The following is a 25,988-nucleotide window of genomic DNA, read 5'->3' as shown; positions in this document are numbered from 1 at the left end:
CCAGCAGTCTCCAGCCTCCCAACGCAAGAGTGACAAAATCTCAGTGGTTTGTATTTCAGCTTGAAAAAACAAGTTTTTGTCTGTGTGGCCATTTCTACGGAAGGACTTTTCTGTAACACTTGAGATAGAAATGAAGTCTATCTGCTGAAGATCTGCAGCATAATCAAAACACACCTCACAAACTCCTACTTCAGACGTGAGAAAAGCACTGCAGTGAGAACCACTGGTCTTGCTGAGACTGCCTGTGCTAGCAGGTTCATCTCTTTAAAGTCTAAAATCTGTTTCTTGCTACATGTCAGAGTCAACATTACTTAAATTCCTTATATTAAAGCTCTTTTTTTTGAGTTTTATAATCGTCTGCATTATAAATTCTGAATTTGCAATCAGATCACAATCAATGGTTTCTATGATAACTATGATCAGCAGCAACTTGGTGGCAGCTATCAAAAAGATCCAGGTCTTACTAGGTCCAACCATAAACCACAAAGAAAGAAATGGAAGTTACTTATGTTAGAAATACACATCCTCTAGGAATAAAAGTCTTTTAAAGATGTCTGTGATGAGAAAGAATATTCAAGAAAATAAGCAATGTGGAAATAAAAAATAAAAGGGCAATGTAGAATTTACAAAGTCCACAAAACACTCTTCCTAGACAACCACATAATGATATGACATCAACCCTCTGTTGGCAGTGGGAAGGGAACACACACAAAAAATATGTTAGACAAAAAATATAATCAACAGGTCAGTCATACCCAACAACACATGAAAACACTTCAACTTTCTTAAGCTACTCTTATGAATGGAGAATTAACTCCAAGTATCAAGCAGGTGTTTTGTTACTCTAACACCACTCAAGGTATGCAGCCAGCACTGGAAGACTGTATATTGCCAGTGGAACAGGTTCCTCTTTGATCCAGCCCACAACGAGGTAAAAAGTTTCTATGTATGACCTCTCCTCATCCACTAGAAGGCAAGCACATTCATGCTCACATTACAAACCCTCTCTGCCATTTAATGCTACTCTTTCCAAATGTGTGCATTATACATCCACATGTTTGTAATAAGGAACTGAAGTCTTTAACATCTCTAGATCCTGCCCTCAGGCAAACAAAAATAGGCAACACTTACTGCCTTAAGAATGCCTCCTTGCCAAGATTCACTAAAGACCTCAATCTTCTTTCTCCTTATTGTCCCTGAATGTAAAAGAAGCTTGAGTACATATTTATAGACTTGATGAACACCATTTCACTGTCCCCTACCCTATGCTTTAATGAGGATAAGTACACAGCTGGCTTCATCCACATAGAGTGAAACAGGCTATAGTAATAAAAAATTAAAGAAGAAAAAAGCAAATGGAAGTTATATCAAGAAAGAGATGTTACTAATCCAACGTCCTTTCCTAATCTACACAGACCTACTCTCAAAATCTATCTGTTCAAGATGGTACACCATGTTGGTTATATGATGACTGGATGCTAGAGTCTGCATCACATGTCTGCTAGCATCCCACTGTTGAAAACAATTATTAAATTCACTAGCTCATCAAGCTACCAGGGAGACTGCCTTTGCTACAGTTGCAATCAACACATCCCCATGGATGGTAGCTGCTGGGTACGTTCCAGGAGGGGAAGATAGTCCCAAAACAGTAATTTTAATGCACAGTGACACAGTCAGTCATTTATGGATTAGGTTAATTTCATGTAAACAGAAAAAAAATAAAAAATGGTTAAGAGTAAGAGCCTCAAACTGAAACCCAGGTGCATATGAGATACTAAAGATCTGAACTCTGTAAGTGGTCATGTGGTGTTCTTCAACAGAAAAGATACCCCTCTTTTAGGGATACAAAAATGTGAAAAATGCCATAGCAGGTAGAAGATACAAAAAAGAAGCCTCAAAAAGAATATGAATAAGCACTAGAAATAAGACCAAGATAAGGCTAGAGTAAGACCATTCATTATTCTGACTGCTACTTAGAAGAGACCTGAAATTATGAACAAAAAAAATCTAAGATTCTTAAATTACAGTTTACATTCCTACTCTGAACACAGTTGGACACTTCATAAGCAGTTAAATATCTCCCATGTCACACCTGTTTATATTTCTTTAAAATAATTCAAAATAGACAACATATACTACAGTATTTTTCATTAAAGTAAATAAAACTAAAATGCAAATCAAAACAAAAAGATGAAAAAGGAAATAAAGCTTTACAATTACCAAGCTGTATGGACTAATGGTTTCTGGTCCCCCTACATCTGAAAAACACTGCACTTGTTTCTTACTTTAGATCCACGCACCACCACAGTTTTCCTTCTGACTCAGGAAAAGCAGGACAAAATTCCTTCTATAAAGATTAACACCGCTTCCGTAAGTCACTCACCAAAAGAAGCCATCTCCCTCTGACCCTTCCAGCTTGGGCAAGAGAGAAAAGACTTAAATTTTCAGCTAGGAAACCCTAAAACTTGCTTAGGTTGCCAAGATGCATAATCCAAGGCCTGCCCTTCTTTCCCACCCCACCCCCCCACCCCAAACACTCAAATCTTTCAGAACAGGTTAAACTGGCTTTTAGAAGAGCCAGTGTAGCATCAAAAAAGGTAAATGATCTGGATGAGGGGATCAAGTGCACCCTCAGTAAGTTTGCAGAAAACACCAAGTTGGGTGAGAGTGTTGATGTGCTTGAAGGTAGAACAGCTCTACAGAGGGATCTGGACAGGCTGGATCCATGGGCTGAGGCCAACTGTATGAGGTTCAACAAGGCCAAGTGCTGGGCCCTGTGCTTGGGTCAGATCAACCCCACACAGCGCTACAGGCCTGGGCAAGGGTGGCTGGAAAGCTTCCCGGCAGAAAAGGACCTGGGGGTGTTGGTCAACAGCCGGCTGAGTATGAGCCAGCAGTGTGCCCAGGTAGCCAAGAAGGCCAATAGCACCCTGGCTGGTATCAGAAGCAGTGTGGCCAGCAGGACTAGGGGAGTGACTGTTGCCCCATACTCAGCACTGGCGAGGCTGCAACTTGAACACTGTGTTCGGGTTTGGGCCCCTCGCTACAAGGAAGACACTGAGGTGCTGGAACATGTCCAGAGAAGGGCAACGAAGCTGGTGAAGGGTCTGGAGGACAAGTCCTATGAGGAGTGGCTGATAGGAACTGTTTAGCCTGGAGAAAAGAAGGCTGAGGGGGGACATTATCACTCTCTACAACTACCTGAAAAGAGGTGGTAGCAAGGTGGGTGTTGGTTTCTTTTCCCAGGTAACAAGTGATAGGACAAGAGGAAATGGCTTCAAGTTGCGCCAGGGGAGGTTTAGATGGGATATTAGGAAGAGTTTCTTTACTGAAAAGAGGTATTTTTTTTATTGTTGTCAAGCATTGGAAGCACCTGCCCAGGGAAGTGGTTGAATCACCACCCCTGGAGATAGTTAAAAGATGTGTTAGATGTGGCACTTAGGGACATGGTTTAGTGGTGGACTTGGCAGTGTCAGGTTTATGGTTGGACTTGATGATCTTAAGGGTCTCTTCCAACCTAAATGATTCTATGATAAATAAAACCCATGCATTCAGAATCGCATAAGATACTATTCTCCAACTAGGTAACTTACCATCTTTGTTCAGCCATTGTTTTCTTTGTCTGTAGAGAAGTAGTTTATTGTGGACATAGGGCAAAAGAAACTTGACACACCAGCTCTCCACACCAAGCTTGTTTTCCACCAGGACAATAGGACTCCGGTTATACCTGGCTTCAGGGCAGGGTATTAATCCAATTTCATCTCTTAAAAAACAGAAAGAAATATCATTAAACTTATTTCCAGTAGATGTCAATTATTTTTCTCAACAGAGCAGACTGGCAGTACTTCCCACCCAGTCAGTCCATCATCTTTTTCCTTGTTTTTACTGAAATCTGTACTCAATTCACTCCTCAATTCATCTTCTTGATTCTTGCTGGACTGCAAGTATGATAAAACGCATTTTCAGAAAGCCACCCTCTGCAAAACTCATGCAGTGTATTAACTTGGCAAATAAATTACTAAAATGTGTTTTAAGGCATGAATAAAGAGAAGTTGAGCAAAACAAGTAAATGTATTTTACCTCTGTACAGTTTTTTCAGACACAGTATAAAAGCCAGTTGTGGTTTTGAGTTAAAAGCCACTACAAAAAACTTGTATTAATTCCCCAATGCTGTGTGATGGAAAACCAGAAATGTTTTAAGAATTGCTGAAGACTCTAGAAGTAATAGCCATGATTAGATGAGCCAGAATTAATTCAAAATCCTTTAAAAGTTCTCTAGGAAGATTCGTTTTCATGATTGTCACGGTTTGAGGCCTGGTTGGCAGCCAAGCACCACCCAGCCGCTCACTCCTCCCTTCTCTCCCAGCAGTAAGAAGGGACAAATGAGCCAGGCTTAGGATTCAAGATAGGACAGGGAGGGGCAGATCACCCATTATGGTCACCCGCAAAAGGCAGACTCCTTAGGGGAAGAAAAAAAGAATATACATCTATTACAGACACCAACAACACTTAAAATAGGACAGTGAGAAGCATTGCCACATCTTGAGAACACCTTCCCCCCACCCCTCCCTTCTTCCCGGGCTCAGCTCTGCTCCCCATATCTCTACCTCCTCCCCCAGTGGCGCAGGGGCAGGGAATGGGGGGTGCAGTCAGTGCTGCTGCTGCTTCCATCTTCGGTGGGGGAAACTTCTGGAACTTGTTCCCACTGCTCCATCATGGTCCCCCTCTCCCAGAAGAGAGTCCTCCAGAAGTTTTCTTTGATATGAGTCGCTCCCAAGGGCTGCAGCATTTCCTTACACTGCTCCAGCATGTGACACCAACTTTCTCCAACTGGATTCCCTCCCACAGGCTGCAGCCCTTCCCAAGCTGCTCCGGTGTGGGACACCCCCGCATGCTGCAATCCTCCCAGCGCTGAATTACAGCAGTGGGGCTACCTTTTTCCACAAGACCCTGGCCTTCTTCAGGCACAGCACCTTGATCATCCAGGCAGAACACAGGCCATAAATCAGTGTCTGCTCCACTGTAGATCTTCATGGGTGGCGGGGGGGGGGCCGCCCTGCCGTCTCCCCACAGGATACAGGGGGGTCTCTGCTCCGGCACACCTCCCCCCTCCTTTCTTCCTCTGCTCCTCTACTGACCTTGGTGTTCACGCAGCTGCAGCAACTCCTCCTCACAAGTCCGACTGCTCGTCACCATGTCCCTTCTTAAATACGTTATCACTGAGGTGCAGCTGATTGGCTCAGTTTTGGTGCAGAGGTGGAGCTGACTTGGAGCTGAGGGAGTCTGGAGAAGCTCTGTCCTGGGTTGACTGAGTGATGGGGTTTTTTGTTTGGTGGCGGGGGAGGGGGCTACCTCTGTGAGAAGCTTCTCAAAGCTCCCCCAGCTCCAAGTCTGCTCCATCTATGTTTGGAAACAGAGGCAACCAGTTGCGCCTCTGCGATAACGTATTTAAAAAGGGACATGGTGACAAGCAGCGGGGGACTTGTGAGGAGAAGCTGCGGCAGCTGCGTGGACACCAAGGTCCGTGGAAGAACAGAGGAAGAAAGGAAGGGGGGGGGGGGAGGTGTGCGGCAGCAGAGACTCCCCTGTATCCTGTGCTGAGATGGCAGGGCAGCCCCCCCCCCGCCATCCATGAAGATCTACAGTGGAGCAGATGTTGATTTGTGGCCTGTGTTTGTTTTCACCTGGCTGCTCAAGGTGCTGTGCCCGAAGGCTGCTGGGGTCTTGTGGGAAAAAGTAGATGCCGCTGCTGCAACTCAGCACTGGGAGGATTGCAGCATGTGGGGGTGTCCACGCCGGAGCAGCTTGGGAAGGGCTGCAGCCGTGGCAGAGAGACTCCTGTGGAGGACTCTCTTCTGGGAGAGGGGGACCACGATGGAGCAGGGGGAACAAGTTCCAGAAGTTTCCCCCACCGAAGATGGAAGCAGCAGCAGCGCTGACTGCACCCCCCATTCCCTGCCCCTGCGCCACTGGGGGAGGAGGTAGAGATATGGGGAGCAGAGCTGAGCCCGGGAAGAAGGGAGGGGTGGGGGGAAGGTGTTCTCAAGATGTGGCAATGCTCCTCACTGTCCTACTTTGTTACATGTTGTTAGTATCTGTAATAAATGTATGGTTTTTGTTCTTCCCCTAATAAGCCTGCCTTTTGCTTGTGACCATCTGTGATGGTTGGCTGTTAACCTGGCTCAAACCACTACAAGCTTCTCACAGGAGCCAACCCTGTAGCCCCCTCCCAAAAAAACCCACCACTCACTCAAACCCAGGACAGTGATTCTGGCTCTCCTCACCTTAAAATATTCAGAACAGGTTTGTTAATTTTCTCAAAGATACTAAATGAGGAAGGTCTCCTTTTTTTTGTATTTTTAGATTATCACTTACACAGTTTAGCTCAGCTGAATAAACACCACTACTCTTGGCTTTGTGATGGGGATGTGATGGAGTTGTAATAACTGCTACTGCAAGGGAAACAAAACACTAACTAGTACAAGCACCTGACTGACCCACAGCTATCCAGGTGTGCCCTGCAGCATTGTGACCAGGTAGTCTGAAATCAAAGATCGTGCAGAAGAAAATCACAGACAGCAAATATGCGTGTTTCCACATGTACATTTCCACATGTGCCATTTTACCTTCTATGCAAGGCAGCCTGTTGAACAGGAGGAAGATTTGAGACATGGAGGCCAGTCCGATTAAATGGCAGCTTCGTATGAGAGGCTTTAATCAAACCTCTAAAAAAAACAATGGCCACAGAAATTCATACTAGTAAACAAAGCAGAAGAGACTCAGCTGTTTAGTTTCAAAGGGCCATACCATATTTTACTTTTTCCTCAGCTTTCTCTACTGTGCAGGGATGTTGAAAGAGCAGACCTAACAACTTAAAAGCAAACACAGATTGCCAAGCATTCAGTCTCATTGGGACAGAAAGCAACATTACTTTATACTTTTCATTATTCATGATTTCTCCACCAACTCCTGTTTAGTGGAAAATTTTGTTGCTGAGGAAGGAGATCCTCAGATCACAGGCAAGGAGAAAAAAAAGATCTCTTGTGATTTCAGATAGAAAGCAAATTCTCCACCTGAAATCTTCTCAATACAAGGTCTACAGGTACACTCCAAGTGTCAACCCTACAACCTTAACTCAATTATCTTATACTAAATTTGTTACTGGATAATCTGAGTGTACCGATTTAGTTCTGTGTCCTCACTGGATTATTACTAAAGTAATCAAAAGTGACAACATGTGCTTGTTTAAGAATATATTTACTTATTCAGAAAACAGATTTCATCTTCCATACATCACAAAATACATCACAAGCCACAAAGAGCACAAGCAACTTGAGGTAAAATATTTGCAAATGACTTGGCTCTGTCTCCAAACACACACCCAGGTCCCTTACCCATCCCAGAGAGGAAAACTAGCATTTTCCTACCCCACCAATTACACACAACAGATATCAAAACGAGATCCTCATCTCTGCTACTCCACTCAACACAAGTTAAACTCTTCAGAAAGCTAGTCAGATTAGACCTAAAATGATATTCCAGTCTCCTTCCTTCAACATGGTACCTTATAGCCTGAAGCTTGTACTTACTGCTGGCTACTTTCTTTTATGAGTGTTAAACTCAGTTCTAAGCCAAAGTTTGCCTGGCCTTGTATATAAGGACATACAGGTGCCCACCTGCAATGAAGATACAGTCACCCACAGCTTTGCTAATTAACTCCATGAATTACCACAAAAATTTACCAGCTGTTTCTTACAAACAGTACACCAAAGGTAAAGAGGAAGGAAAAAAACCAACCAAACAAACACCAGAACCCATATATCCACATCTTCACTTCTTACCAAATACAAGAAGTCTGACTCGAGTGAGCTAACTTTCACAAGACTGCTTTAAACATGACAAAATGGCAGACAGGTGGGTCTGCACAAAGCTGACAAGTCAGCCTGAAACACCTCAACTCCAGAACGTGCTTAGCCAGCCAAAATCAGCAGAGGCCTAGACCACTGCATAATGCAACTTACCAAGACACAGTTCAACACAGAAAATGGTTTATGTGGTAACTACTCAGTTTTTGCCAAGATGCAAACCAGGACTTGTCATTTGGTAGAAATGTTGTCTCCAACACCTTGGTATTGTTTTTGATGATCCGTGTGGTTCAGAAATCATATGCTGCATCCAGTTACTGAGAAGGAACAGAATTCATGATGCAAAATACCAAGAGGGCAGATTTATCTAAGATGGGGTGTCTATCTCACAGCCAAAACAATTAATTCAAGCCACCATATATTTCTGCTCCTGGAGGCCCCTCAGATCTGCAAGTGAGGGGGCTGGTCTGTCAGCCTAGGAGATACTGCTTGAGAACACCTGAAACCTCTACTCCATCATGAACCTGAAGAAACCTTCTGCAGCAGGACTGGCATGCAGGCACCACTGAATTAGTGCTTGTAAAAATAAGTGACTGAAGTACCCTTCATATAGTACAAACTGCCGCTGGCCGTGTGGGAGAGGATGTGCCTGTTTATGACAGGATTGCCCAAACTCATTGCAGGATGAAGGATGTCTACATTTCAGTCAAGCGACAGGTGCAAGCTACTCACAATACTGAAGGAGACACTGAGTGCTGTGTTTGTCAGTATTGTGTACTGTCCAAAGCACCAGCCACTATGAAACTAAGATTTAAATTTCTCTCCCTTGATTTCCCAGGTTTCTGATACTGTCTCTTGAATGTTACGAGTTATTTGGTGCTTTTACATTTGTTTTCCTCAAAGCAAGCACCACAGTCACGTTCCAAAAGCTGCATGAATGGTCTCTGTATTTACAGGATGCCACACTAGTTCACATTCCTAAAACATACCATGGAAGTAGATAGAACTTAGTGGGAAATTTTAGCTAGGTTGTCATGAAGTTTGCAGACATTACATAGCTTCTTCAACCTGTGCTGAGATCAAAAATGATGTGCAAGATGAGACCCAGGAGACCCTGGAGCTGCACAATCCTGAACCAGTCCATTGAACAAACCTCAACCCTGGCAGAACAGTACTGACAAGCCACTGCAGGAACTGCTTCAAGAGCCCCAAGTCTGTTGACTCAGTCATTCAAAGCCCCACCCCCAGCCAACCTACTCTGAGCTTTTAAGACCATGATGACACAAAAAAGTTCCCCTTTCCACAAAACCTCAATACCACCGTACTGCTAGGGAAGGAGGCATTTCTTGTGATGATACCGTGATAGGTCTTCGGCTTCAGGTACCCCACATGAAGGAACCTTCTCTGATTTTTTTTTCTGGAAGATCACCTTTTAAATAATCCAACCTCTCCCCAGAGAATTAGACAGAGGATATTAAATAATGGCTGGAAGACCTGAATGAGGTACAATCAGTGGGTACGATGCAACTGCAACTCTACTGACAATACAGACTAGACCCTAAGTGGTTGAATATTTCTGCAATTATAACAAGCTTTTAATACTGGAAGACAATCCAGAGCATGCACACTTGAAAGGCATGTATTTTTACATTAAATTAAGTCTCATGAAACGACTGTATGGCTAATGACTTTACAACATTTGAAAGATAGGGAAGAGGGGGCCTAAATCTAAGAGTTGAAAGGGTTTTTTTCTTTATCTTGAAGTGCATTGTATACACAATTCTCTTTAAGAATTTCAAATATTAAATTAATTTTCACATTGTTATAATAAGTCATTAACTTAGTGGTACAACCAGAATCTTTCGTAAATGAAAAAACGGTAATATATTACTGAAATCCGAATTACCTCTGGCCAATATTTGCTTCTAAAGAAGCTATGACACTTTCACTCTCTAGGAGTTTCATTTTGTTTGCTCTGACATTAATCTCTACCTGATTGGAAACTTCTGCTGCTATAACAAAGTTCTGCACTGATGACCCCTCCCATGAAGTATTACAGGCAAATTCTTTTTACCTACTATTGGTATATTTGGAATTATCAATGCTGCACAAGGGTGTTAAAACAATCTAATGAAAAGAACATTGGCAAGACAAATTTCATGCTTAGCTACAGCAAAGACTTAAGGACATATATTTCTTTCTGCATCCCCTACAGAGAAATTTGCAACCGCACAAGGAGAAACCTTGATTCAGAGTTTCAAACCTAACAAAGTGAAGGACAGCATTTTTACTACAGGAAGAATGCGATGAATTGAGACAGAAAAAAATATCTGAACTGCAGTGACATAAATGATTCTTGGCAAACAATAAATAATATCCTCATATTTTGTACATAAATGCTGGGCTACCAGGTAAGAGTTCATCTTTCCAATTATGCCCATCAAATTCTTTTTTGACAAGTGAGTCTATTTCTGTTTGACTTTATGTACAGAAGACCATCGAAGTTCAAAATGAAAGTATACATTGATCTGCTCACTGGTAATCCATTCAGTTCCAGTGGGATAGCTCACATATATGACTTTATCAGCACCTATGCTTGTAGGACTGGGTAAAAATATCTTCCACTAAATTTCATAGCCTCACAAAACTGAAAAATAGCATGCTGAGACTGTTACCTGACTGAAGAAAATGGAGCTATCAGTGAGACAAGTCAAAAATAATTTTATGTTGTATATTTAATTAGAAGTAAGCTCATCTTAAAAAGATGCAGTGTCTTGCTGCAAATTTAATTTAAACCAAAATTAAAAGAGAAACAATCCAATGTTCTACTTAGTCTAAAACTGTATTTTCACATGCTTTTTAGTGTTGACCAGAGACAAGACCCCCTTTAAAACCTACAAAATCATCAACCTGCCAGAACAAAACACCCATTCTGACAGATGCAAAGGGGGCAAATGAACAGTCAAAGATAAGGGACAACAAACGCTGGAAGAGTGATGAGTAAGGGATAAAAGTATAAGATGTGTATAGGAACATCATGTACGTGGCAGATCCCTTATTTTCAGAGGAGCCAGGTGGATGCCATGTAAAATAATTCAAACCTGGATCTGTGACATGAACAGGCCGCTCAGTTTAAGAAGGTAACATCTGTCAGGGACTGCAGCTGGTTACGACTGTCTTGGACACCAGCAGGAAAACCAAGATACATCAAAATGTCTGGTCAGCATGGCTACAACCTGATGCTCCAGAGACAGAGAGCCACCGTAGCAAAGGGCCCACAGTCTACATTGGCCACAAAGTCCCATTTGAAGCACTGCAGTTCAGAAATCGATCAGACAGAATTGCTGCTTTTTCTACTTCAGGGGTAAACCAGCAGTAGCTCATACCTCCTCGCTCAAAGCATGACACAGCGCAGTCTCAGAGAACACAACTCTTGCAGCCTACTTTTACCTCTGAGGTAAGCAGCATATTCTTCAAAAACACAAGCTCAAAGTTTGCTGCCAATAAACAATTCTGGCAAAGGAGTAGGAACTATGAAGAATCAGAAAATTCATTCACAAATACTGGCTGTTTACAGCACATTTGCCTCACAACCTAAAAATGAAACTTCATGGCAAAATGCAGTTCTTTTTTAGCCAGCTTCCATATGCTGCATTTTAAAACCTGGCCACCCACCCAAGCTGCTTACTACACATTTATAGAAACATAAGGGTATTCACTCTAATCCTCTCTTTTAAGTAAAGGGATAAATTAAGTGCCTGTAAAATTTTCCTATGCAGTTGCTTAGCATACCATTTTCTGGAACAGATTAGTAGGCCACCACCTCAGAGACAGCAGCTTTTTCAACCGACACAAATACACCATACTTACGTCATGAAGCTGTTATCCATTATGTGCTATCTTATTTGCCATAACCAATACAGAGTTAACATAAGCAGGTAGGACGATGCTTCCCTAAACAGTTTGTGTCTTAGAACAACAAAGGATAGGGAAGGAAAAATAAATATGGCAGGTTTCTAAATCAGGATCTTGGAGCTGGTGATCAGTGGAACTGAAATTAAATCGCAGACCATCTGACCCCCAGATCGCCAGATAAACCTGATCCTCAAAAGAAAGTGATAAGCGTAGTTTGTGCTTAGACAGTCACTCTGCTCGCCTCCTTCAAAGCAACGCAAAACGAAAAGCACCGGCATCTCTATTAACCAACACGGCTCTGATGGCGGCACCCGCCAAGCCGCGCTGCCGGTTACGAGGGTGCGATGCAGCAGGCTTCGGCCCCGAGCCCGGTTTCCACCCGGGCCCGCCCCCTGCCCCACGCAGACCCCGCGGCGGGGCCCGGCACACCGGACCCACCCGCGGGCAGAGGCCGGGCTCGCCTCCCCTAACACCGCGACCGCAACCCTGCCAAACCTCACACTCGAGTCGGGATGACTCCACAGCTTGTCTTCAAAAGGACATTCGCCGCTTCCAGGCTCCAGAGCCCTCTCGCCCGTGCTCGGCCCACCAGCGGCGGGGGAGCTGCCGCAGCACCGGCCCCCGGCGCAGCTGCCAGCCTCAGCCCGGAGGCGCCGGCGGCTCGCCCCGGTGAGGCGCGGGTGCCGGGGAAGCCGCCGGCCCCTCCCGTTCGCGGGCTGCCACGTCCCGGGGACATGCCGCGCTGAAGCCCCCGCGCCGCCGGGGGAAACCCGGCGGGTCCCCGCCCCCGCGGCGGGACCTCGGGCCCGGCTCCCCCCCCCGGGGCGGGCACCCCGCTCCCCCCCCCGGGGCGGGCACCCCGCTCCCCCCCCCGGGGCGGGCACCCCGCTCCCCCGCCTGCCCAAAGGCGAGGGAGCGGGGCTGCCGCCGGCCGGGGCGCACGCACGGGGCTGGGGGCCGGGCAGCGCTCCCGCTCCCGCCCCGGCCTCCGCCCCACTCACATGTGCGGGTTCCGCTGGAAGGCGTTGCGGATGTCCTTCACCACCCGCTGCACCAGCACCGCCACCTCCTCCGGCGACTCGGCCATCTTACCCGCGCCGCGCCGCGCCGGGCCGGGCGGGCAGAGCGCTTCCGGGTCGGGGAGCCGCGGGTAAGGCGGCGCGGCGGGGCGGGGCGGGGCGGGGCGGGGCCGCCTCCGGCGTGGCGTCGTCACGGTTACATCTGACGTAGGGCAAGCACCCGCCGCGTGGTGGTGGTCCCGTCATGCTGCCGTCATGTTCCCGTCATGCTGCCGTGGCGCTTGTTTGCTGCCTGCCCTTCCCTCCTTTGGCAAGCAGCAGTAAACAAGCAGGTAAAGAAGCGAAGGCAGCAGCAGCAGTAGTTAATTTGTGTGTGAAACTAGTAATTTGTACCTTTCCTATTTTGACACTCGTGCAAGATGTTAAGCCATGTAGCTTTGAAAGGTAAGTAATGCGCGTGTGGAGCTTCCCCCGACTTCCAGGAGAGATGGGCGTGCTTATCTGCAGGCTGCATGTGAAGAGCCAGTTATACTTCTGAGCAACAGCTGCTGCATTTGGTTGTCATTTATAAATTAATGTTGTATTCCAAACCAAATCGTTTTACAAAGCATCAGTTGTGCATAACTGTCTCGCATTTGAAAGCTTGTGGTTGTGTCATCTGCTTCATTCTTGCCTTCACCACCACCAAGAAGGCCTGGTAGATCAACTGCATGTTCTCCTTCAGGAAAAAAAAAAAAAAAAAAAAAAAAAAAGAGGAGAGGGTCTGGAGAAAAGAAGGGCTCCAGCAAAGACATGTACAAAAGAACAAATAGAAGGGTGGGTGTCTTGTACCCATATTTTGCCGGATTTGTAAGTGAACTAACCTAATAGCTAATGCATTTCATGTTGGCTCTTCCCTTTTTGGTAGCTAAATTTTGTCATACTTGTTTGGATATGACAAATATAAACACGTAGGTGATGCCTGCGAGGAATCCCAAGTGAAACAAGATGCTGATGGAAGCTCAGTGTTAAAAGCTGAGGAGGATGTGTTGGAAACCTCTTCAGCAGCAACTGCTGAAAGGTAACTTCTTGCTTTCTGACGTTGTTTTCCATATATTAACTGAAATAATATTTTTAGGTGTTTATGAATGTCTCTTTAATCTTACTGTCATATTTTTCTACATGCATGCTTTATTTTTCTCTTCACTTACAATGACCACAAGGTTAGACTCATCTTCCTCTGGTCAGATGTTATGTAGAGCACATACCCTGGAACTAGAATCTAGGATTTCCTGCATTCCCAATTCCTGTGGCTTTCTTTTTTTCATCATTATAATATTGCCTTCTGGACTGGAGACTGGCTACTTTATTATAAGACTAATTTAGGTAGATACCTTAATTTAAGTGTGTATCTCTTGGTGCTGTCAGATGGCAAGACACCGTCATTGCAGAATTCTGAACTGAATGCCTTTGCAAGCGAAAGATACACAGCACGTGTTGCGTTAGCAGTGCAGTATACTTGCCAAAACTTATTTAGGATACTGGGAAAGTAAATTATTACAATAACTATTGTAAGGGAAAGAAAGAGTGTTGTTTTCTCAGAACACGTCTGATAAAGGAGGAGCGATTCACACCTAGCCTGTGGCCAGAAGATAGGAGGTGCTTTTGTTAACTGTGGTGACCCAGTACTTGGAACTAGTTTTAGGTGGATGGGGATACCAAAAGGCTGGGGGAACTTGAACTTTTGAACTTTTCCTCTTGGTACGCTTGCGTGATGAGCTCATGCATATAAACTTCTCCGCCCTGGAGAGAGCCGAGGTCCATTTCCATGAGCATGCGACGTATGAGCACATACATGAAGAGGCGTGTTGGCAGGTGGTTCGGGAGGTCTGTACACCCTGTAGTACTCAGCCAGTGAGGAATGAGGGGAGAGAACTTGTGGTCCGGAGACAGGGATATAAACCATCGCACAACAGCTGCCAGGCGCTTCCACTTGGTGGGGCGCCCGGTCTTGCAAGAACGTAATAAAAAGTGCTTCACAACGCATCACGTCTGAGTCGTTGATAATTGGCAATTGAGCATTTTCTCACAAGTAGTAAACGTTAAAATCATGTAGTCTTTTTTTTTTTTACATTTCTGCAGTTCTTTTTACTCCATTGCATGCCCAGAAAAAGGATGTAATAGCGTGAGGCAGGTCTAAGATGCCAGCTTCAAAGTACAGAAGAATCGGTCTGCTCTGTTGCATTTGTTGAGAAAATGGATGATGCTTTAATTCTGTTTTGGGCTTCAACTCAGTAAATTTAAACTCCAAATTAGAAAACTAATTAGATACAGGAGATTTTATGGCACCTTCTTAATAGCCCGTACATTCAGTAGAAAAATTTAGACTAAATAATGCTGTTTCCACGTAACTGGGTTATATGGCTGTGCTGTCACAGGTTTTCATTCACCTTATAGACTGTACAGACACTGTTTTATGATGTATGGTGTCTGAAATTATTGAAGCAAGCTGATGCATTCTAGATGTCACGTAAGCAAAAATATAAATATAAGGAAAGGTCTTACAACTCTTGGTGGGCACTGAGAGATATTTTTAACTGAAAAATCCAACTTGTTTCTTCAAAACAGCTTTGATCATTATGTTCAGCATAACCTATAATTTTTAATTATGCCCATTTGCCTTGCTCCAAAGGAATAAGCCAGTTTTATATAGTTGACAGCATGCCTCTTCAGGCTCACTGCCTTCTCACTTTGTCCTGTGCAATTTGCTCAGTGTAGAGGTTAGTTTAAAATTTGTTAAAAGCAACAAATTTAACTTCAGTCAGGTAATACAGTGAATGGAATATTCACAGCAATATATGAAGTTTGAATTCCATAAAGAGGTTTTGATAAATTAGACCTAAAAGGAACACCTTTAAAATATCATGAATCATGCCAAAATTACTTAATGGATTGCAAGTCTAATTTTTGGGTTGGTTTGGGGTTTTTGTGGTGTTGTTTGTTTTTGTTTTTTTGTTTTAGTGTTGGGTACAAATGAAAATCAGTCACAACAATGCAAAGTTCTGTTCTGAAAGTACTGAAAATTGTTATAAAACTGCTAATGCACTTAAAAGCTGCAAAAGTTGTTATTTAGAATAGTGCAATTAACTGACAATATATTGTTTATGACCATGCATGCCTCTTGAAGAGGACTGAATATTAACTTGCTATTCTTATTTAAATAGCATAATAAGATGTATTGAAATTGTGTACTTTCAGAACTTCTACACATTGTCAAAGCTTATAAGGCAGGCATTAGTATTAATATTGCACATGATAGTGTAGAGTAGCTTTTGGGAGTGATTATTGACTTGTCAGCCAAGCATACTTACTTGCTGTACTTTTGGAGTTGTTACAATAAATCATTTCAGAAAATATTCTTACACTAAATTTTACATAGAACATAAGAATAAACTGTAGAAAATACACCATAATTAAATAATCTAAGAATTATATATCTGTTACCCACAGAAAATAAATTGCCCTGGGTAATCCATTCCTATGACGACGGGGGAGGTGTTGAAAATCTTGGAAACTATTTGATTGAGATAATTTTTTTGTGATAAGTACAGAATCATATATCCTTGTAGCTATCTAAGATGATATAACTGACTCTTATTACATTAGACTTGCCTTAATAAATAACTAAAAGCTTAAAATCGTTCGATTTAGATCCAGTTCACCAGGTGTGAAATATAATTGTTAATATCTTCGTAGACACCTTTGCAAAATATGCGTGATGATCTTTATCTTTTTCTGTGCTCCTCAACTATTGTAGTTTGTTACAGCTTTATAGACAAGTCCAACTGACTTTATTGCTATTGATTTAAGTATTATATTTTGCGTGGAAGTCCCTCTTAGTTGGTACTGATTGTCCTCCACTTCGGGAGGGTGAAAACAAGTGAACAGAAAAATGGGCACAGCAATCTTAGTGATTTCCTATGGCCTAAGATTTTTCTTAATAGGCCACAAAGCACGGCCAACAGGAGGAGGATTGCATCACCACTGTCCTTGCTTTGCTATTTATTACAAAATTGTTTGGGAATTTGACTACTATGTTACAAATGCAGGAAGGCCCAGCACAATTTTTAATAAAACAGAAAGCATCAGTCTTCAGATTTTTCAGTGCTATTTCTTTAATGTCAAAAAATATGGTGTGTTAGTTTTATACTTACTAGTTCTGCATGCATTTGCTTCTCAGGCTAGCAAACAGAAAGGTTGTCACTGTCTGTTTGCAATGGGTGCAGCCACTGTGGCTGAATTAGCAATACATTAGTTCAGGCATCTCGGACAAATAGGCCTGACTGAAATCAGCCCTCTTGTGCAAACCTCGGGGGCTTGCACTAAGTCACATCTTACTGGGAACTAGTGCTCTGAGCCAAAACCACAATACCCATCCAAGCTGTAACTAGGCAGAACTAAAAATTGCCAGGGTCGCACCCCTGCACGTGCACCAGAGGGGAGTTTGAGTACAAGCCAGTCACTCTACGCTACAAATACCTGCAGCCACCAGAGCCCACTGAGCTCTGGCACGGCAGCGGGCTGCACAGCAATCTCCTCTGGAGCAGGGACACCTCTCACGGTGAGCACTTGGGGCTGAGAGATCCCTTACCCGGTATCTGATGTCTGCAGCGAGACATAATCTAAAAGTATATTGTATTTAAGCTAATTATTTGACTTGTAGGAAGTTGTACATTGTTTACGGTTTCTTAACGTTGTAGAGAATGTGGTGTGGCTTAGTTCATCGTGTGATCCATGAGCATCAGTGGGCTAGCTGAAGTGGCACCCCTGAGGGACAGTGCAAACATGGTCCTCAAATGGATGAAAGCGAAAAGGAATGGAAGCAAACCTCACACTGAAGCGTGCTGAAAAATTTTAGATTAAAAAGTTTCTGAGAAACTTTCCATACTATCTACAGTTTAGGTATAATGGACTTCATTTGTGGATATTAGTTTGTCTGTGTTTCTTCAAATTAATTATCTTCCCTTCTTATTAGAAGGTAATTGATGTGCCAAGAAAAAAATATCTTGCATATGCTGAATTATTCATTCTCTTTTGTTGCATAGTATTAAGTTACGTAACAAGTGAAGCTACTTAATTTTAATTCTAGAGTAACCTTAACGAACGAATGTTAAATTGATAAAAACTTCTACTTGTGTTTATTAATACAGATTTCATATGGTAAAAGTGTTCCTGATACATTAAGTAGTGTCAAAATTTTTCTTAAAATCAAACTGTATATTTATTTTCATTAAGATCTGCATTTGATCAGGGGCAGTTCCAGCAGCACTTCTATGTGTATGCTACCAGGTGGTTTGAGTACACCTACCCTGTCTGCAGAGTGAGATGGTTTTTAGCAGCAATTGATGACAATATGCACTTGAATCAGCAAACCGTGCACAATCAATAGAATCAATTATTGTAAGTCTGTCACATTATTTTTCTTCTTCTTAGATATAATTTATTTACTGAAATTTCTCTGAAGGGAAAATAATTGTATTTAAGGCTACGTGCATACTGTCAGTCCAGTGTTAGCTAAGACAAATTTGATATTTCTTTACAATTTCAGTATCGATAAACCCATGTTGGAACTCCTTCCCTATGTAAATAGCTGTATAGCCTACCTCTAGTTTCCGTATGATTTTACTTATAATCATTAAGGACTGATACAGAGAAGTAATAAATGTGACTATTTTGTTTTCCTTCCTATTGTAGTATGAGGGTAGGATGATTGTTTCTGTAAATCAGCATATTTTGTGTTCCATTTAGAACTGCATTGCTTATTGCTAAGTGCCATCTTAGACTACTTTTGAGAACGCTTTTTCATTTTCTAGGGAAGTACAGAGGTCAGTCTCAAGAGTATCTCCTTATATGTAAGAGCACTGATTTTATATATCATAGCATTAATTTTCAATTAGGGGAAGGAAGATAGAGAATCGAATTCTGTGACCACTCAGTTTCATTTTGGTGTGTATTTACATATTTTAACTAATGCATCTTCACATCAGTCTTACGATGAAAACCAGCAAGTGAATCAGTGACAGTGGGCCTGATTCCTGACTGATTTAAATTAAAAAGTCTTGTATCCTTCATCTGGAAACTGAAGGGACAAGGAACAAATGCCTTACTGATATCAACGTGTGTGTAATGGACTGTTGGATAAGGACTGCAAAAGCAAAGTAAAAAAAACCCCAAACTGTTTACAATGATCTAGTATATAATTGAGTGGATTTTCTTATAAAATATTTTTCTCCCACTTCAACTTTATAATAGGTATTGTAGAATACACCATAGGTTATCCAGAAGATGGACTAAGAAAGAAGAAATGTACACTGTCTATACCAGTGACATAATGGAGGAAATATTTCGGTGCTCTTTGGAGACACAGGATGATATTAAAGCGATATGCACATTCTTTGTGTGAGAAGTAATTTATCTTGTGTTATAAATCAAATGTATAACCTTGTGTATGTATTTTTTAAAAATGCAGATAATTGAAAGACTTTTTCTGAGGTCCATTTATCTTAATATTTTAAAATTATGTTTTCCATTTCAAGTGGTTTTCATTTTCTTTTTTGTTCTAGGCTTCGGCAATGTACTTCATTAATGTAACTCTACTATTATTATAAACTTTACTACAAACACTGTTATATGTGAAAGGTTCATTATTTGTTACAAATAGAAGTAGATCAGTGAATGCCCATACCTTGTAGGTCTGGTGTTGTCATAATTGTGCAGATCAGCTTGGAAGTGTGTATGTATGTTGCTGAATTAAGGGCCATCCCCAATAACTCTGAAAGCATGTCTGTTTATGACTTTTTAAACTGTTTCAGAAAATATGCAGAAATTTACACACATTTAGAAATAAAAGTAAATTTTAAAACTTGTTAGGTAGTAGAAAAACTAAGCAGATTTTCATTTAGTAAAGGCTTAACATTATCTCTTGTTCTAGTGTAAAAAATTTCCTAAGATACTGTTTCTGTCTTTTATCTGACACAAAGTGTCTTCTACATGACAAAGTAAAAATGAGGATGGGTTAGCCCTTCATATATTAGCATATATATGCTAATATATCTTTGTACTGAGACTGCATGACTGCATCTTTTTTGCTGTTTTGGGAATGGCAAAAGTTAGTATTACTAAGTATTGCAGATTCTTCAGTTATATTCAGTTTAAGTTTCATTTTAATAGAACAAAAGCATAAACAATTTGAGGAAAAGAGCTAACAAAAGCCTGAAATAGTATTGGTATGTAATCAGTTATTTTCTCTGTAAATGTTAATTGGTGTTTTACTAAAAACTCAAGAGTTAAAGAATATCAGCATCTGTGTGGGGTTTGACTGTAATTGCAAAGAAGCATAACTGGGTGGCTGAATTCAGCCACCCATAAAGGCTGATGGATGTCCTGAAACCACATGATAGCTTAAAACTGTCCTCTTGGCAGTTTTAAGTGGGGCAAACTGTATATTAACATAGCTAAAACACATCCATGTGTGTTTTAAAGCAGCATTCCATTCTGAAAAATGAGCATTCAATAATAAATGGTAGCATTCTGCTCCAGAGATCTTGTAATGGGGTGTATTTATAGCTTTAGCCCAGCAGTTTTAAGAGGAAATAAGTTTTTGCTACTTTTAATGCCAGTTACCACTGCAGTGGGTGGCGCGTGGTGTGCTTAGAAGTGTAGTCCAGGCAGGAGCCTCCTTGGTCCCACAGGGAGAGTTCCTCATTGTACTTTATAACAGGGATGTGGTAGATCCAGGGACTTAGGTCAAAAGCCTGTTCTTGCACAAGAACTTGCTCTCTGTATAGGATAAGGTGAAGTCCAGGTGTTTGCAGCTTTAGACAAGTGTTTTTTTGTTGTTGTTGTTGTTGTTGTTGTTGTTGTTTTTTCTGTTTTTTCTCCCAACTGTGTATGCTAGTTTCCTTGTTACTCTGCCAGATTTTCTTGATCTTCTTTTTCTTTAGCTCTTTGCTTTGAACTGACTCCCAGGCCTAAATCCATATATGGGCCTTCTCTGTGGCTTTCATGTTGCAACAACCTGCCACACCACATTTAAGTTTAGCTTAATGCACTCTGCTTACAGAGGTACTCACTATATGGCAATGCCTTCTGAATTCTTTTGCTGTTATCCCTCACTTAGTTACTGAAAAAAAACAGTTCACAGGCATCTTATGGTACAGCCCATAATTCAGATTAGAACTGACCTTCCTCTGGGCCACTGTGACTCCCCCCCAATCCTATAAACCCACACAATAGTTACAGTCTTAACCTTTAATTGCTGCCACTTGATCTCAAGATGTCAGCAAACTGACAACAGTGTTTGTAATATCCTGTTGATGCACGCTGGTGGTAACTGTCAGTTTATCTCATCAGCTTTTTACCATTCCTTGTCTTCTTGTGACTGTGTCATACATCTCTTAGTTGAACCATAAATTGTCATAGCTCAGCGAATGATGGTAACAGCAACAATTAGTTTAACTGGTTGTCATGGTTTGGGCCCAGAGGGCAACTGAGCACCACGCAGGTTTCATCCACCCCTTCCGCTTATCAAGAATTGGAAGGAGAAAATGAAGCATAAATTGCTCAAAGAATCCATCTAAGGACAAGGAGGGGCAGGTCACACATAAGGGTAATGGACAAAAGACAGACTCATTAGGGGAAGAAAACAACATTTTAATTCAAACACTAACAAAAACAAGGTGGGACAGTGAGAAGTGTCACCACATCCAAAACCACCTCTCCCCACCCCTTCCTTCTTCCATGGCTCAGCTGTGCTCCCAATGTCACCGTGTCCTCCCCCAGCAGCACAGGGGGCAGGGGATGGGGGTTACCGTCAGCTCGCCGCTCCTTCCTTCTTGGGAGGTGGGATGAATGCTACACATTCCTCCCCTGCTCCACGGGGCTCCCCTTGCACTGGAAACAGTCCTCCATGAACCTGCTCCAGTTTGAGTCCTCCCCACGGGCCACAGCTGTTCCCACGAGGATCTGGCATGGGTGTCCCCTGCATGTTGCAGTCCTCCCAGCACCAAACTACAGCAGCAGGGGCCACTTCTCCCCTCAGAGTCCAGACTGGCCCGGTGTGGGCCCTTCCACAGGCCTCAGGCCGGCCTCTGCTCCGCCGCTGACCCCCGTGGGTGGCGGGGGGGCGGCCCTGCCCTCTCACCACGGGACACAGGGGTCTCTGCTCCGGCACACCTCCCTCCTTCCTTCCTTCCTTCCTTCCTTCCACTGACCTGGGTGTTCGTCCTTCTTGCAGCTCCTCCTCACAAGTCCCCCAACTCCCTCCCAGGTTCCCCCTCATAAACACATTATCACAGAGGCGCAGCCACCATTGCTAATTGACTCGGCCCTGGTGCAGAGGTGGGTCTGATTTGGAGCCAGGGGAGCTTTGAGAAGCTTCTCACAGGGGCCATCCCTGTAGCCCCCTCCCCCACTACCAAAAAAACTGGCTACAGAAACCCAGCACACTGGTCTTCCTCTCCTGAATTTGTGTGTTAACTGTTTTTAGTCTGAATCCTTGCCTTACCCCCAAAGCCTAATGCTAGCGTACCCCAGTGCTACTGAATGTGTTATCTTAGTCCAAACTGGCTCTGGCAGTCCACCCACCTACTTTATCAACTTATTCCTCACCCTAGGGTGTTTTTTCCAGTCTAAATCCTGCTTAATGGTGAAGAGATGGGAGGAAGTAAGCATTCAGAAAACTGTATAGATAAGGAATCTCACTCTTCTATGTCAAAGGAAACACCTTTTTCTTCGGTCTCCCAAATTCAGGTATTTTGCCCTGCTTAATCTAACGCTTAAATATTTTCTTGGCTCATACTTGTGATTTCTTACAGTTCTTGTGTTGAGAGAATTCTATATTAAAAACTTTCTAGATAATAGGAATCATATTTACCATTCACTGAAATTACATGTCCATGGATGTGAAAAATGCTTCTTAGTATAAGCAAACTCATCCCAAGTATTCTCATGAAACACAGTTCAAAATGAAAACTCAAGGTTAAGTGTGTGCTACAAGAATGTAAGGTGTTATTCTTTCTTCACTAAGAGACTGGCAGTGCTCGTATTTATAGGCTCAAATAAAATTAAAAGATCGGAAATTTGCTGGCAAGGCTTCTGTAAGTGTGTGTGTAAAAATGAACTGCTGCTTCCGGTATAAATCTTACAGTTTGTTTTGCATGCATGTAAAATAAGGTAAGTGAATGTGAGGAGCTACATATGTAAAATGTACATTCTCTTCATAGCCCTGCATATTTTGAGACTTCAACCTGTAGTTCCTCAGGCAATGAGTAAAATATTAAGAAAACAGGCTTGCTTCCAATTCATTCACACCATATATATAATAATTTTCAAGTTCTTGTTTAGTTATTAGAATGGAGAATTTCTAACACATAAATTTTTTTGTGCAAAGTGTTAACAGCCTTATTAACTCATCACTCACTAAACATAAAAAAATCAAGCCTGGTTGTCAAGGTAAATGAAAAGCTGTAATTCTAAAAATAATGTTACTTGGTTTTGGTTTGGTTTAGTTTGGTTTGGTTTGGTTTGGGTTTTTTTTCAGATAAAAAGCATCTTGTTTCAAAATATGTCTGTACTTTTTTTGCATCAGTGTTTAAAATGGTGCTGTATTCTGAGTGCAAACTTCCAAGAAGTCACAGATACATATGGTTAGTTTCTTTAGCACACAGCTGAAATATTGTCAGAAGCAAACATAAGTTAAAAACCCTGGCTAACTAAGGACACTTCTGTCAGTTTTCATGTATATAAAAATTATATGTTCACTGGACAGTGGCCTAGGGTATTGTCCTCAGATGTTATGGAGAAGAAGCATTAAGTAAACAGCATAGCTTTCATCATTCTGTTTCTTAGTATTGTCTGGCATTGCATTCTGGCCTTATGTCCTTGTCTGAACAATAGTATTTCATGTCATAGGCAGTTCTCTGGGCAATGATAAATATCTGTACTCTGACTATATGTAAAATTCAGTTGTTACTGCTTCTTAATGATACTTTGGCCAACTGGTATGTAGACAACTTCTTTTATTAACTTACTATGTCATGGTTTCCGTACATGACTGGGAACATTGCTTGTTAAAACATTTCTGAAATATTAGATGTGACAAATGAGAAGTTCTTTGTCTTTCTGAACACAATGTCCTGTGTTATTTTGTTCCAACAGTTTTCTATTCCTATCCTTATTTTAATGTCTGAATGCTTTTAGAGTTACCTAGGGAGCCCTGCTGCTAAGAAGAAGTCAAGCTCTGTGTTTCTTGCTTGAAATACCTCCTGTAGACGAGTTCTGTTCAATTAATGTTGACAGAGACCAGAACAGTTTCCCAGAAATCCTTGCTCATGCCCAGGGCATGCAGATGTTGAAAGCAATGGTAAGCCTGTGGTTTCTGGCTTTAGTAAAACAAAAATTCTAAGGGAATATTCTTAGTCTTTTCCTATCAAATATAAAGAACAGAGATGTAGAAAGGCTGAGCAGTAGTACAAAACTTAATGCAAAGTCATGCTATAGAGACCCAGATTGTGATTAAAGACTAGAGTTGTTGTAAATTAGGACACTTGGAATATACCTGGCAGTTTCTCTTCTCTTTTTTCATCCTGTTATGCTTTAAAAAGAAAGAACACATGCTACAGCCCTGTCCCTGAAACTTGACAAGGTGGTTACACTGCTGTGTTGACCAAGGTCATGCTGCTGATTAAGCTGGGATTCTGCAGGTGATTAATGTCTCTGGAGTGTCTGCTAGGAAGCTGTGGTGTTATTTTTATCTTAGAAATACTGTTCATGAACCAGTACCCTCCTCCAGCAGTTAAAGTATAGCCATAATGAGATCAACTCTTCTCTGAAATTGTTTACCAGTTTTACCTCTTCCACAGAGCTGGAGTTGTTGCTGTGGGTGGTTAGGCACAAAGCTGAGTTAAGTCTCCCCGAAGATGAGACAATCAGGCTTTTGCCTACATAGCTAAAAATTAAGACATAGGAGTAACTCTACTGGTTCAGATCAACTGACTGACTTCCAAAGGTCTGTCACTGGTCAGAGGTCACAGATGGATACCTGGGAGGACCAAAAGGAGCTTGTGCATGTGATACTCTCCTCTGCCTTCTTCCCTAATTAGAGTACTCTCTTAGCTTCTGACTGTTCCTCAGATCCAGGGAAGTCAAAGGACTTTAATTTGTTTTGTTAGTAACCCTCAAAAGATCTCGTTAAAAAACCCTTGAGTCTTTCCTTGAACTGGTATAAATTCTTTGTCATCTCCACCTGGATGAGGTGTAGTCTCTAATTTGTCTTTTCCAGGAGGTTTAGTAGTTCACTATTGGATGAGAGGACCAACTAAGGTTATACACTCCAGCTTACACTGTTGGTTACTGGATTCTGGCAGTCTTCAGATGCACAGATTTTCTGAAATGTGCTATTTTTCATCATCACCCATTCCTGGCTTTTTCTCCCCTTTTGCTAAATCAGTGTGTGTACCTATGTATTTAAATTTACACAGTGTTTAAATGGGCAAACAAACAGTCCTTATTTGCCCAAGAGACTAGGTAAGTTGTCTTGCATCCTTCCCAATGTGAAAAGCTCTTGAAATGTTTTGGGGGTTTTTGTCAAAGCTGTTTGAAAGGAAAAAAAAGGTGAGAGCATAACTAGGAATTTACCATTAGCTAGCAGTTTGATAGTTTTACCTTTTACCTGTCTAAGGGAGAAAGGAGTGAAATCTAATTAAGGTTACTGACATTTGCTAGATCAGTTGGAATGTCATGAAATGCACAGAATTAAAGATGAGGCTCCTTATGCAGCCAAATTACTCACTCCTACCTTTGTTAAATATCCTTTTTGAAAACACAAATATCTGTGCACTTATCTTCATAAGAAGATTGTATAAGAGAAGCTCAGGTTCTCTTGTATACAGAAGAGATATGTGAATGAGATAAAATGTGAAGAATAAGTTGCTGACTTTCACTTTGATTTTTGGTGCTAGCATTCAGGAGTTTCTGAATTATGAATGTCAATACACTAAAAGTAACTGATTCGTTGTGATGTATCAGTCAGCAGTAAAGTTATGTAAATTCAAAGAAGACAGCATTTAAGATTAATATTTTAGGGTGTGCTTGTTTTCAAAACAAGTGACCCCTGTGACTGTCCAAGGCCAAGTATCTCAGGTGGTCTGGG

At 42.1% G+C, this 25,988-nt stretch overlaps 1 protein-coding gene and 1 long non-coding RNA gene across 6 annotated transcripts in view; one reads left to right on the top strand and one right to left on the bottom strand.

Moving 5' to 3' along the window:
- The window catches only part of PTAR1 (protein prenyltransferase alpha subunit repeat containing 1), a 44,147-nt gene extending 31,231 nt beyond the window's left edge, over nt 1-12,916 (bottom strand). For both annotated transcript variants that reach the window (XM_042787597.1, XM_042787598.1), the window contains exons 1-2: nt 12,782-12,916; nt 3,594-3,763 (exon numbers count right to left, since the gene is read on the bottom strand). In XM_042787597.1, the coding sequence (XP_042643531.1) occupies nt 3,594-3,763; nt 12,782-12,867 (256 nt within the window). In that variant the 5' untranslated portion in view covers nt 12,868-12,916. The remainder of the gene's footprint in view (nt 1-3,593; nt 3,764-12,781) is intronic.
- An 88-nt stretch (nt 12,917-13,004) lies between these two features.
- LOC116965731 overlaps nt 13,005-25,988 on the top strand; it is a 45,990-nt gene continuing 33,006 nt past the window's right edge. For 3 of the 4 annotated variants that reach the window (XR_004409604.2, XR_004409607.2, XR_004409606.2), the window contains exons 1-2: nt 13,005-13,243; nt 13,707-13,859. This is a non-coding gene — a long non-coding RNA (uncharacterized LOC116965731). The remainder of the gene's footprint in view (nt 13,244-13,706; nt 13,860-25,988) is intronic. The other variant, XR_004409608.2, reaches the window with a different exon arrangement.

The sequence above is a fragment of the Tyto alba genome, unplaced genomic scaffold (genome assembly GCF_018691265.1).
Source record: "Tyto alba isolate M040663 unplaced genomic scaffold, T.alba_DEE_v4.0 Super-Scaffold_13, whole genome shotgun sequence".
NCBI lineage: Eukaryota > Metazoa > Chordata > Aves > Strigiformes > Tytonidae > Tyto > Tyto alba.
Note: the sequence above shows the minus strand (reverse complement) of the source record. Positions and strands in the feature narration are given on the sequence as shown.